Raw genomic sequence first — 14,568 nt, 5'->3', positions numbered from 1 at the left:
AAGTATATACTCTCAGAGGTATTCTCTTTATTCTGAAGTCGCGCCTGTTTAAAGTCTACATATAACCAGTTGTTTGCCGTATAAAGTTTTAAGGCAAAAAGTATTCGGTATGTGGGAAGCTGGTACATAAATGAAGCTTGGAAGTTTTAAGCACAACAGATGGATTTTTACAAATATTTCATTTCTTTGCCGCCGTTAAACTGGCCCACCAGCTGCTTGTCAGTAACACATATCGTTTTAAAAGATTGATTGGAGAATCGGTACATTAGCGTAGGGTATGCAGAATCGGAGCTTTTAATAGGTTGCAATGCAAACCCTGAACATATTTGTTGGGGCAGTAGCAAATGTATTCCTAGAGGAGAGAAGCTATTTGATTTTATCACTTTAACTACATTCGTGGGAACGAAAAAAAGTGATGTCGTTCTCATAAGGTGGCTGCAGTGGTTTTGGAAGAGCATCCGTCCTAATTAGGACATGCGTACAGGATTCGCTGGGCACGTCAGCCACGGTATTCGCGTGGTTCGTGGTGGCTTCAGCTTTGGCATTGCGTTCTTAAGCAGACGCAATAGAACGGCAGGGTAGAGTCCCGACATGATATCGAGAGCAGGGTCATTGGGGAGTCTCAGGTTCTCCTCGTATACCAGCTCCGCGGAACTTGCAGCAAATTCTCCTCGATTGGCTGTCCGGAGGCCAAGTAGAACGAGTGACAGGACTAAGACCAAGAAGGGTCGTAATGGGCCATTATAGCGCCCTTCTGCCATCTTAAGAGCATCCCATTGGACTGCGAAGGGTACGCGGTTGTACGCGGAGTTTGCCCAACTCTGAGAAAAGGGAGGACTCAAACTACATTCCCTGGTCGGTGACTATAATTGCCGCCACATCAAAGCGTGGAATCAATTTTCAGCAGAGGGCGTCTGCACAAGATTGTGCAGTAATGCCTTTCAGAGGTATCGTCCCAGGCCACCTCGTGAACCTATCGATAATCGTGTGACTATATCTGAAACCGTGCGAGTCTCGCCACCAGTTATAGTAAAAATTATACTAATTGTATTAAAACATTTTATTATCTTCCATATTTATTTACTTGTTCTTATTTTATATTAATTCATTTACAACTTTTTAGAAATGCTTAATTGGAATAAATTATAAGCGAGGAGTCCTCCTTCTCCTTGCTTCTCTCGGTCTCGAATTGAATTTGACATGGCACCGAAAACAATTTCCGCTATTCTGGCCGTCCATGAATAAGGACGTGAACCCTTGCCTCAGAGAGTGCATCGCATGCTGAAGGTGTAAGTCACTAGACATGCTAGGAAGGAAGTAAGTGTATTCCCTAGGTTGGCTTTGCGAGACTCCCACGCCTACAAGTATTGCCTCACGATCATTGATCGGTTTACGCGGTGGCCTAAGGCAATAATTCTGGAGGATGTAACAGAACAGTCATGTACTAGAGCCCGCTGTCGAGAGGTGAGGAATGATATCCTCCTGCAGCCATCATATGAGAGTCCCTAAAACGTCCTCGAGCGGGGGGAGTCCAAAAGGATCTCCTTGGACAGGCTGAAGTCTTTCTTCCAAGAAGCAGACGGCACTGGAAGGAAGCGAGAGTGCCGCATTTGTTTTGATGGCCGCCAGTCGACCGCAGCGTGGACTTCATTTAAAATAAGTTTTAAGTTGTAAATAAATAAATATTAAAAATAAAATAAATGAATTAGCTGTGACATTTATAGTGATCGCAGCGGGAGCGGAATTTCATTCGCCTTTTTCCATGCGTATGTTGCTAGCGACATGAGATTTCGAAATTCATGGCGATCGTAGCGGCATAGGGACCTGTTCGTGGGGGTTAGCTGATTAACGGCCTGTGGATGGTGAACTTCGCGAGCGATGCGGTATATCACAGAAGTCTTCCGAGAACTAGAGGCTCGAAAATACAGTGATAACAGTGAATTTGCAGTGATTTAAGCATATCTTTCAAATAATTTGAAGTTGTGTTCCAAAAATATCATATTACATCAATATTTCACTTAAATCTGTTAAAAAAAAAAAACTCGGAACAAATTTTGGATAGAACCGTTTATCGTGGAATTCGTCCAATCGTTTACGTTTAAAGTAGATACTTTGTCTCCCAAATTTCCGATTCGTGCATTTGTTTGTTACTAGGTGGATTCCAGTGAGTTTAGGGTGTTGTTCCACTAGCAACCAAGCCCAGGAATGACCTGATCGCAACATAGCAAATAACAATTTAATTCCGGCACTCTAAATCCGGATAAATCATGACGTCGGGATGGCAAAACTTGACACAAATTAGTCGTTCTTCGGCTGGGTGTTAGCAGAAAAAGTGACTGCTATTTTGAGCTGAATTATCTCTACAGTGGTAAAGTTAACTCTCGTGTGATAATTAAAAGTGAAACGTTTTTATTATGTTTTCACTCGAGTTGTCATAATCTCGGCAGATGCCGGATTTTACCTAATATTACTACTCGTCAGTGCCAACATACAGCTTGATATCATCTAAGTACATGAAGTGTGTCAGTTCGCACTTGGAACTTAGGCCAGATTTTATTGCAAAACCATGCACTCTAGCATCACTCAGTGGCCATGAAAGGGCTACAAAACCAAAGGGGACTCAACGAATCCCCTTGGAAGATGCCCTTCCGTATATGAATGGGCTCTGAGGTATTAGCACCCTCAGATGTACGCACTGATAAGGTTGTATGCCACCCTACTATGACTGTCGCCAAAAACTTTATTAGTTTCGGATCAATGCGATACAGATGTAGGATATCGATTAGCCAGGTATGCGGATAATGCATAATCGATATAGCAACTGAAGATGTTTCTTTGGCCTCTAGTTGCTTGTCCTACAACTACTTATTTATTTATACTGTGTGCCAAACGACGACGCTGGTAAATTTCTTATACCAGAAATTCTGCATCAGATCTAGACCTGGGCCCCTCCAAAGTCCACCCCAATACTCTTTCGTTTTCGTCACCGAAAACTGTACCGTCTGGACGCCCTGTTGTGATTCGTTGAGTGATCTGAAAAAGCTCCGCTGGTTCCTCAAGTATGTTGCATTCTGGACACGTCTGGAATGACTTTCACTATGCCGTCGTCACCGACTGCATATGACAGAAAGTTTCTGCTTTAGTGTGTCCAGAATTTCAATTACGGGTGTTTCGCTGGGGATGGCATAGTTCCGGTAAACCCTCTGCACTTTATTTCTCACCCGTCTGCTGGCACTGCCAGTGCTGATCTGAATCAGTCTAGCAATATCCTGCCTTAGTGAATCCCGCCTACGTTCCAGACGAATTTTCCATGGTGGGTCCCTTCGGTCACTCAAACCAATAATACAAAAGCGAATCTTCTGACCGTGCAATCTGATAGCCGCAACTGCACCACAATACACAAGTGATTGTAGTTGCAGCAGCGACATATCAGCACACAGCCAAGATGCAATCTCATCATTGATTTGAGAAAGAATTCCCGGAGTTGCTGGAGATGCATGGAGCCTGGGAATACCTGGTCGGTGCAAAGGATCCATATCCGAGAATTCTATACACGCTCTTTGGAATTCGTCCCGAATCTCAGCGGAAACCTCAGCTGGACGGTGGAGAAGAGTGCTTCGGCGAGTACTGAAATTGTTGATGCCGCCGCCTCTTCCCCCATCGACTCGCAGTCACCAGTTTCCCCGATGACCTTAAGTCGAACATGCTCCCTGATGGTGGCCGGGATTGTGTCGCTGCGAGTAATAAAGCGGTACTGGTCTGCGACTCGCTGCACAGTCACGAACGCGAATTGCTAACTGATAGGTGTGGAGATAGTGAGCAATCTGCAAGACTGCAAAGTTCCTGCACTTTCCTCACCTACCCCCTAAGAGGCTGCGGTGGCGTAGTCATTCAGACTGAAGCTATCCATCCCTACGGCGGAGTTTAATAATAATTTTATGATTTATTTTAATTATTATTATTTTATGATTTATTTGGTTTTATTATTTTAATTATAAATTGTCAATTGTGACTTATAATATATGGGATCATGAAGCATAATTAGGTTTTCTTGATCTGAGGACTACCTTCGACTCTCCTCCTTGCTCCCGCAAAACTCGCACATATAGGGACATCCTTTCAAATAATGGTCTGAGTTGAAGAAGGGAGGGAACCTCAGGTGATTTTCAGATCCGATGCAGACCCACGCATCAGTACCGACACGTTAATTTTGTATAATGACATGAAACGCAAGCAGTACTTGGTAGTTAGTTCTGCTTACATCATGTATTAGAACCGGTAAGTTCTAACTTTTCGCCACATACCACACAACAAGCCTGACGTGCTGTTAGTTGACAAGACGAGTCGCTCCGCGTATATTATTGATGCTGCTATCCTCCATAATAGAAACATCGAACGGAAATACGTGGAGAGGAAGGTGAACTAAGAGCTACTGGCTCCGAAAATGAAGCAAATTTGGTGTCTGGAGAAAGTCGGTGTAGTTCTCATAATAGTGACAGCTGTAGGTATTGTAGCTAAATCCCTCCCTTGCTGTCCTGGGACTCTCAGTCTGGTTTAAACCATGCAGTAGGCAAAATCCGGTATCTGCCGAGATTGTGACAACTTGGAAATAATAATAATGTTTTACTAAATGTCCATCTATAAATTCTGTAAAATTGGTAGATTGCGTCGTATGTTCTCTTTGCCAATGTTCGTATTTTCTTAAATAGCATTCTTTATTTTGTTTCTCATCGTTGCTCAGCTTGTCCCTTGCAGTTTTTTCCACTCGGTTAGATCCTGATATTGTCGTTTGAGTTTATCCTTGTTTGTTCTTCCAAGTTCCTTCGAAGATCCATTACTTCTGCTTTGATTTTCCCTTGGCCTGTTTGTTGCTTTCTCGTACTATCAACTTTTGAAGTTTGGTAGGAACCTCGTTTCTTCTTGCTTCGTCAGCTAGTTTCTGGACGTTTGCCTTTTTCATTACGCTTGGAGCTGATTGCTGCTTTCCTGAGATAGAAAACGGTTTGAAAATATTGATTAGAACTAAAATCAACAATTTCTTTTTTGCAGATATGGAAATTACGTCGCCATATAAAAATCGACTTTGTATGAATGAAAATAATCCTGTATACGTAGAAATGCGTGCAAAACAACTTCCCGACGATTCATTCCGGGCATGCAACATGGCATCAACTTATGTGAATATCTACTATTTTGACGAATGGAAGGCAGCAGTGGTGCTGCATTCTGTCTATCTGGACACGGTTCGATGGTACGTTCAATTTTTGTATTTTTGTTAGGGAGGTGGAAATGAAAATTGTATCATTTATTAAAAAATAAATTGCATTTATTATTAACGAAGTGAAACACTTGCCAATTTCTTACAGTATTCACACCGACCTTGTATATACAACAATAACTAATTCACGGTATTTTGTAATGTGCTGGAAGCAAGAGAATATTACAAACACAATTCGAACAGGATTGTGTAAATATTCTTTGACACCAGATCTTAACACGCTGGCCAGTATTCGCGAGTTTAAAACAATGCGCCATGAAATATCCCACTTGCAAACTCTTAGTGGTACGTATCCATTGATTTAGATTGAAGATAAATTGAATTCTTAAGTGTTGTGTTGGCTTTTTGCAGATGATAAATTGATCGGATTAGGGGGTACACGCGTTACTATTTGGGAACATACTACTGGCGATGTTTTGGTTGATATAGATTTCATTACAGCAGTCGGCGAAACTGTGGGATCAATATATTGTTCCGTGGAGGTAAGAACCATTTTACATAAAAATACATTTCACTACTTTTTGTATGAAGCTTTATATGTTAATATTTGTTTCACATTTATGAAGCCCAACTGATGTTAATCCTTTATATTTATTCTGGCCGTTTCTTCTCAGTTTCAGAATTATTTGTTTTTATATCAAAAACAAGAAAACGAGGCGACTGGCGATCCACAATTGGTTGTCTTAGCAGTTAACCTATCAGAGCACCCTTTCGATTTTAAAACTATTCACAGGCATGACTTACCGTCAAATTTTTCATGTATAAAATCATCTCTTAGTACAAATGACTTGATAATAATTACTTCAAATGAATCGTCCGAGTGTATGCTACTTGCTCAGCAGCCTCATCGATTATTTTTCAATAATGCACGGAGAAAGCTGGATCTAGAACGTTTCTATTCAACCGGAAGTCAGTATTTTGTCGAGGTATCCAATGAAAACTTAATTGTAAAAACAATTCATGAGTTTTTATTAGATTTTGTTAAGTAAATGAATCACTTATATATTTATTTCATTATGTCAACATTGTAATGTAATTATGTTGAAATTTTGTTGTAAAGATGGAAGAGAAAAAATGTTTAACTGTCGACGTTGCGTCATTTAAATTAATGATTACAATGAAAGTTTATTAAAAAGAAAGTCTAATTGAATTAAAATAATTTGACATCTTCTGTTTCGAAAAGGATGTACAATAAGTCAGTAATTAAGGAGAAAATATTACGGAGTCAAGATAATAAGGAAATTATTGTACCGAAGTGCAAATGATGCTTTAATAAATTTAAAAACGTTCTAACTGGAAGTTTCGATTATGACTATACAAACATGATTTATGTTAAAAGCCATTTTGTTTATATTTCATTATTCATCCTAGCATATAGTACTTGTAATCATATATTCGAACATGTAAAAGCGTAGAGTATATTTTAAAATACAGATTTCCATAAATGTTCAAATTTAATTTTTTGCCTTTTCGTTAATGCTGAACTTACCGACAACTGCTCAATATGCATACTAAATATAGTGGGATTTGGAATAAACCAGCGAAATCGGATTAAGCGTGTATGTCGAGCAGCATTAAGCTCGGTGCTACCGTCGGCAGAAACGATGCTAGATACACAAACTGCTCGACATTAATGGAGGTAAGCAGAATGCAGTGACTCATTAGACTGAGCAGCTTGGTTTTAAGAGTGTTCATCTTCAATCCAACTTTGTGAGCGACATTTAGTCTTCTTTTCAAAATGTAATTTAGGAAGCATGCTCTCTACCGACGGAGATACCGACCCTAACAGTGTTAGATATTCCTTCGCTGCATGTTCTGTGGTAATGTTCTTTCTGTGTTACTAGTAGCACATGGAAAGTGACCAACCATCGAACGAAGAACTTGGTCGGCATACAGGCGTTTGGATTAGTTGATCAAAAAGCGAAAAAGACAATGGACAGATCACACATTAAGGAAGGGCGACAACTTCATTGTTGGCTACCCAATCCTGAGGAATCTACTACTCCAAGATGACCGACGACTGGGCCGCTCCAGGAGTACATGATGCAAAACAATCGAGGAGGAGTGCAAGTATCTCGGGAAGTCCTGGAGTAAGTTTAAGGGGATTTTAATTAACCTCGGACAATGTCGCGCGGACGTAGTTGACGCGCTATTCCCTATTAACGTGGCAACCATGTTGCAGTGTTTGTAATATATACGCAGGCATTTACCAGTGCAATATTTAAAGGTAGTTTCAAGCTCGAGTTTTCTTAAGGGGGTCATCCCGTGCGAAGGCCTTTTTTTTTTGGCTTTTTTTAGAATTTTTTTGTGAAGAACCAAATAAAGATATAAATATGAATTTTTCACCATAGCATAGCATTTTTCACCATGGCAGCCGATTTTCAACATGCGGTTTCGAGAAGAACGCATTTAAAAAATAGAATGCGATTTTTAGCCAATAAACCTGACTATTAAGCTACTATACCTAATCCATAAACCTTAGATTTCTTCAAGAAACACATGTATAGCCTTCGCTTCAATTCTTGTCCTTTTAGCGAAGTCATTCGAACGTCATTCGAACCAATAAATACTTGCTTTATTACGGCGAGGGACATAAATCTGGCATGTGACTTATCACGTGGTCAACACTATAATTTCCAAACCACTCCGAATATCAAAAAATCAATTTTTCCATATATTCTACACTGTATCTAGATACAATTGATGCCAAAAAAAAATTCGATTCCGCGGATCCGACACACGGGATGACCCCCTTAATTAGGAAAAATACGCGCTAATTTGAAATTTAGTTATGGCACTCAACGCACATACATACTTTCTAAAAAAAGAAGAAGCAGTTAGATCCCAGATACAGCGATGTGTCCTAGTAGCTGGGGAAGGATTTCCAGTTCACCAACGGCAACAATTTATAAATTTATAATTAGGCTCTGAAGCCAAGGAGGCAAATTTAAAAGTTATTCGAACTTTTCAAAAGAATGCTAAGAAGCATAGTATATGTATGGAAAGGAAAAAAATACCTACAAAGAGAAAATATTAAATTGCAATATATTAGTTGACTTTTGCTCAGAGAAAGCCTTCGACCTTTGGTTAGACCAAAAATGAGAAGGAGACCTCGAAGGGCGCATTCCTTTCATAATCATAAAGTATAGGAAGATGCATACGCTAATTGTAGAAACTTGAAGATTATGCGCATGACCGCGATTTTGTGCGCGGACAATTGACCTGGGTGCATTTTATCTTATAAAAATCATACAACTAAATGCCACTAAGAGTGTTCGTACCTCCAGCTTAAATTTATTTTTTATGAATGGAAACTACGGAACTAATACAAGTTACATTAATAATTAGCACTTGCAACGCAAATAGTGCCTTCCGTAGTTCTCAAAAAGAATTCATTCAAATGAATGAATGTAACTGTTTAAAAGTTGCAGCGGAAAACGGAAAGCGCCGCCAAATTGCAAATGGCGTAATCTGTCGCCAGAATGAACCTTGCCGACGTGGAGCGAACTTTGCCGACCTGAAATCTTCATTGTACATTGAAGCTGCATGCGGTCCGCAGCTTCTCTCGTCCGCATTCCGCACGGATCGTAATATTGTTTCCCGCTTAAGTCTGCTCCACAGATTTTGTATTGAGCTGATTTGCTTGAAGACATGGCGACGACTCCGCATGTCCCTGAAAAACATGCCTGGATACTGGTATACATTTAATAATCTAAGGAAGTGAGGTAAGCCTTCCATGAACAACGATGAATTCGACTCTTTGTATTCTGACAAAGAGAAAAATTCATCTATGGCTCGAAGTGTCGCACAGTGCATCGTCCAGTGGACAAAAATCGAAATATAGTTTAACGAGTTTTTTTTACTATTTGGTGTTAATAAGGGGACAATTGTTAAATCCGAATGTGCTATTATTTACATTTTTTATTAAAACGGTAATAATAACGAAAATTAAGGAGTTATTCTTTCGTTAAATAAGCGCTACATCACTTGCACTTTATCTTCGAATATGGAATATACTCGGCAGGGTATGTAGTTTCAAATAGTATTTTTGAAATGAAATATTTCTGTCAATAAATTATCCTGCTGTAACTTTGGATCTATCCTTTCGTACTTTTTGCATATTTTAGTTGCTTCATGTTTGGACTTTAATTTGCCGTGTAGTTTATGTGCTTCTCAATGCGACTTTCGAGGTTATACTATTTTCTAGGCGGAGTTACCATACCAGAAGCACATCCGACGCAGTTGCTTTCAACGGAGAAAGGATAAGAAAATAAGCACCGTTAATGGAAAACTATGTTTGATATTGACTGTATATGAGTCTTTAAATCCTCACCAGGCATCAGATTTATACCTTGACTTAGATGACCCGGAAGAAAGTATACATTTTTTAGATCTACGATTAATGGTCTGCATAAAGATTGATTTCCCAGCTTATACTCATTAAATTCGAAGGAAAATGCTTTGTTATGACAGCCAAATGTTGCAAATGAAATTTCCGCTTGCGCAGATTTGTTTGCATTTTTTCAAATGAAAGCGCATAGTATATTGGGAGTTACAAGTTTAGATGAAGGGGAAGAGTAAAAATTAACAAGCAAATGGGGATTCAAACCATAGTCAGTAAACGGTCACCAATGAGGCATCAAGAACCGATGAATATTTATTTCCTATAGCTATGTCGCCACTGAAATTGATGGATAAGAGAACAGCAAAAGTGGTGGGGGTCAATTCGCGTCCATCGTCTACCAATTACTGCCGGTCAATAAAATTCATCTTCCAAAAAGAAAATGAATACTTGATGAGAGTTGAGTAAAAGATGATGACAGAGAAAATGTTTGAACTCCAGACAAGCGAAATTAGGTTTGTAAAGCCACGAGGATTAAATTTATGCTGTTCATCTTGTCGGAGGGTCGTGTTGTTAACGTTTTCATCATCAACGGTGCAACAACAGGTATCCGGTCTCGGCCTGTATTAGTAAGGAACTTCAGAGAACCCGGTTTTGCGCCGAGGTCCACTAATACGATATTCCTGAAAGCTCCGTCACAGGGAGGGATTGCCTCGTCTTCTTTCCGGGCTGGGTCATCCTCATCCATATGGATTAGGTGGGGATTACGTCAGCGTAGGCCAGTAGTTTGGTGGACTTGAAGAGGATGGTGCCTTTTGCATTGACATCTGCATCGCGAGTCACTTGTCTTAGATCATTGCTGATGTTGAATTGGTGAGAGTGATCCTGCTGCTTTTATCTGGCCTCGCACATTGGTCAGGGTCAGCCTAGCGAGTCTTATCAATTTCGTCAGAATATCGATTTCTCTCATGGCTGTGTAGAGTTTTACCCTAGCTATGCTATCATAGGCAGCCTTGAAGTCGATGAAGAGATGGTGCAACTGATGTCCATATTCCAGCAGTTTTTCCATCGCTTGCCGCAGAGAGAAAATCTGATCTGTTGCTGATTTGCCTGGAGTGAAGCCTCTTTGGTATGGGCCAATGATGTTCTGGGCGTACGGGGCTATCCGGCTTAGCAAGATAGCGGAGAATATTTTATAGATGGAACTCAGCAACATCATACCTCTATAATTGTTGCACTGTGTGATACATGATGTATGGGACAGATAATGCCTCGTTGCTAGCCGTCAATCATTGATTCGCTTGAACATCAGTTGATGAACCACTTGGTGTAGTTGGTCCCCTCCATATCTAACGAATTCGGCTATAATTCCATCGGCTGGTGCGGTTGCTCTCTCTAGTTTTCGAGTTCATAGACCTGTTAGTTCTCCCAGACTTCATTTTTCTATCTGTCATCTTCGCTCGACGACATTCGTGATAAGTTTTTGCGCGGGCCCGCGTTCTTTGAAAATGCAACATTACTCGGTATGTAGTATTCCTCCGTTCCGTTGCTAGCTTACATTCATCTTCGAACCAGCCGTTCCGACTTTTTAACTTGTTATCATTTGGTCTGACATAAAGGCCATTAGGTGTTATATATTCTGAGAAACAATGTCGTTTCGGTTTATCAACCCTGCACTGTTTGGAATAGGGTTTCTGAATGTATTCTACACATGAGCTAGCAATTACCTGTAAGAAAGTGGCGACTTCAAAGAAGGGAGAAATAGGATAGATATTTCTGTAGGAAAACATATATTTCTAAGATAAATTTGTTTTCAACTATACAACTCAACCTCTGAAAGCAATCCAATGAGTTACATCTTTTGTGAGGGAAAACCTACAAACCTGGCCACCCGTGCTAATTAAAATTATTTTAAATTTATTTGCATCTTGGGAAACAATGATCCTTGCAATTAAAAAAAGTAATAGAAACGCGATCGTGTCGATTTTCGACCATATTTTTCATATGTTCGATGTATTGTGCGTCGTTCCAAATAGCTTCTCAGCTAGTGAAGCCTGGAGGTCCTCCTTGAAAGCTTATACCAAGGAATGTTTTTATTGCATGAATGTGGCCTTGAGCTTTGCATGGAAGCGCTCAACCATTCAATTGCCAGTAATACAGTGTTGTCTAGATCTGGTTGACACCGAGGAGCCTTGCTAGCTCTGTGAAAATTTCTGATTCGGGGTTGAAAGGGGCTGTGATTGTGATGATGCATTGTCGAGCGTTGGCACAGATAACACTGATGACCCTATCGAGCGATATCTTTTTTAATGTCTGAAATATGTTTTTCTGTTAAAGTACTCGTACTCAGGCTCTCACGTTGGCACATGTCGGGCGCTTTCTTAACTAGGGCGGCTGGTAAGTGTCGCCTAACCTTTCCGGGGGAAGTATCGTTGATACCCAATCGTTGAAATGTCATCCTGGTGTTGCCAACTAGGTAGTGCATTTCTTGGTTACTCGCTTGGGCTTCAACGGCATTTTAGTCTGCTATCTTGTCCATTCCCTCCACGAACTTGATGATGCTGTAGGATTTAATCCAGCGGTCACGCTTCTCTAGACGAGATCTTGCCCGAACGTTGCTGGGCGGCGTAAACCCCGCTGATAGTCGGTAAAAACCGTGAAAATGCTGAATGGGAGTGAACAAAACGAACAGCTGTAACGGCCCTTGCTGCTCGACAGTTTCCTGGAGAAGAATACCAGAGAACACCAGATGCCACGAGGAAATTCCTGCTTAAGGGAGGCACTGGCAGTGTTCGATGCGTCTATTCTCAGGACCAGAATAGTGTTCGGCTACGAGGTTGTGATTGCGTGGGTGAGTGCAGTTTTACTGCTTCCAAATGCAATTTCTCACAATGCAGCCACGGTAGAAATTAAGGGTCCTTAAAAATTATATCCACCTAAAAACGGGACAAATTGTACCAACTGGGTCCTCCAGGTTGGGTAGGGCTGACAACTCTACACAGAAAACTGAAGTTACGAAGCCACGGAAGGAGCCTCGGACAGGATGGATTTTAAAACGACGAACCCGGCAACGATAGCAGAGTAACGATTTGCGCATTTTTTTATGGAATGTGCGCTCCCCGTACATACCGAATACTGTACTCAGAGTAGGTTTCTTAGTCAGCTAAAAACTGGAACCTGCTGAAACCCCTGCGCTTGCGAGACAAATTTAGAAATACTATATAAGTCTTATAAACGTTCACGCCCCTATAGAGGGGACTGCAGAGTTGGAGAGGGATACCTTCTACGAGGCAGTCGAGCGGACCCTCGAAGCCTGTTCTAAGTATGATATCAAAATCATACTTGGAAATTTCAACAGTCAAGTAACGATGGAGCCCGTATTCAGGCAATACGTCGGCTCCCATAGCTTACATAGGGATACCAGGGATAACGGACTGCGGATTATTCAGTTAGCAGTATCGCACGAAATGGTTGTTGGAAGTACCTGGTTTGCGCGGAAAGCGGTCGACAAACATACGTGGGCCTCTCCAGACGGGACCACTTTTAACCAAATTTAAATTGATAACGTGTTGATCGAACGCCAGCTCCTTTTAGTCTTGATGTATGTAATAATATACCTACCTCAATCCTCTCTGACAATCAGGTGAGATTGAATATTGAAGCCATTCACAACACAACCCTCTGTAACACCAATGAGCGGGATGTCCTAGAGATTAAGCATCAACAAATGATCTTCACAACCACCTGAAGAACGTTATTATTAATACGGCCACAAACATACTTGGCCCCAGTCGCAAAAGGAGTCGGAACGGCTGCTTTGACGATGAATGTAAGCTAGCAACGGAACGGAAGAATGCTGCATACCGAGCAATATTGCATTCTCAAAGAACGCGGGCATGCGTAGAGATTTATTACGAACTCCGTCGAGCGGAAGAGGGACTTCACAGACGGAAAAAGGAAGCCTGGGAGAACCAACAAGTCTGTGAACTAGAAAAGTACAGAGAGCAGCCGCACCAAGTGCGGAAGTCTTACTAACAAGTCAGTAGGAGAAAGCCTTATACACTATGATCCTCATCCTGTCGAGGCAAGGAGGAAAACCTGGTTTCCGGCAGAATGGGCATATTAGAGCGATCTGTGGAGTATTTTAATGAACTGCTCAACAATAAAAAAATCGGCAAGTTGGAGGTCCCGCCAACTGAAGACGACGGATAAATACTGCCACCACCAAGAATGGAAGAAACAGTCCGGCTGAAAAACCGTAAGTCGCCAGGAGCCGATGGAATTACATTGATATCATGGGAGAATAACCCAAGATATAAAGTCTACTTTCATTCGGATCGAGCAGGTGGGGCAACATCTTGGACTGCACATTAGGCAAGACGAAGTACGTGGTGGCAATGTCAGCGCCAAAAACGAAAGAACAAACAACATCGAATCCCATTGGTCAAACGAAAACAATAAAGATAGGAGACTACAACTTTGAGACCCTCGGAAATTTATCCTATCTAGGGTCGAAAATCATAACCGATAACACGACGATGAAATCTGCTCATGATTGTTGGCAGCCAACAGAGCCTATTTTAGCTTACAAAAACTGTTCCGCTCGAAACGTCTATGATCTTGCCAGTCCTTATGTATTCCTTGGAGACCTGGGTTCTTACCAAAAAAACTGCGAACTCTTGGTCGCGTTCGAGAGAAGAATCCTCTTTTTTGCTCCCTACATGAGAATGGAGGATTCCGTGCCTACACAACTAAGAAATCTATGGGCGATACCACGACCGTCCGGTTGTGGATAAAATCCGTATGAATGAGAATGATCCAGCCTGAAGGGAATATATGGGGAACATCTATGGTAGAAAAAGAAGACGAGGCAGACTCTGCCGGAGATGGAGCGATGACGTGGGTCAGGACGGCAGACAGATTTTAGGGGTGTCGAATTGGTGGACCT

The 14,568-nt window shown here is 41.2% G+C and overlaps 1 protein-coding gene across 1 annotated transcript in view; it reads left to right on the top strand.

Annotated features, from left to right (window-relative positions):
• Nucleotides 1-6,736, top strand: part of LOC119651855 — a 28,247-nt gene extending 21,511 nt beyond the window's left edge. Inside the window, exons 4-7 of the mRNA XM_038055657.1 lie at nucleotides 5,050-5,251; nucleotides 5,367-5,563; nucleotides 5,630-5,760; nucleotides 5,893-6,736. Coding sequence (XP_037911585.1) covers nucleotides 5,050-5,251; nucleotides 5,367-5,563; nucleotides 5,630-5,760; nucleotides 5,893-6,267 — 905 coding nt within the window. The 3' untranslated portion in view covers nucleotides 6,268-6,736. The remainder of the gene's footprint in view (nucleotides 1-5,049; nucleotides 5,252-5,366; nucleotides 5,564-5,629; nucleotides 5,761-5,892) is intronic.
• Nucleotides 6,737-14,568: the final 7,832 nt, after the last annotated feature.

This window comes from Hermetia illucens, chromosome 3, assembly GCF_905115235.1.
Source record: "Hermetia illucens chromosome 3, iHerIll2.2.curated.20191125, whole genome shotgun sequence".
In the NCBI taxonomy this organism is placed as follows: Eukaryota; Metazoa; Arthropoda; class Insecta; order Diptera; family Stratiomyidae; genus Hermetia; species Hermetia illucens.
Note: the sequence above shows the minus strand (reverse complement) of the source record. Positions and strands in the feature narration are given on the sequence as shown.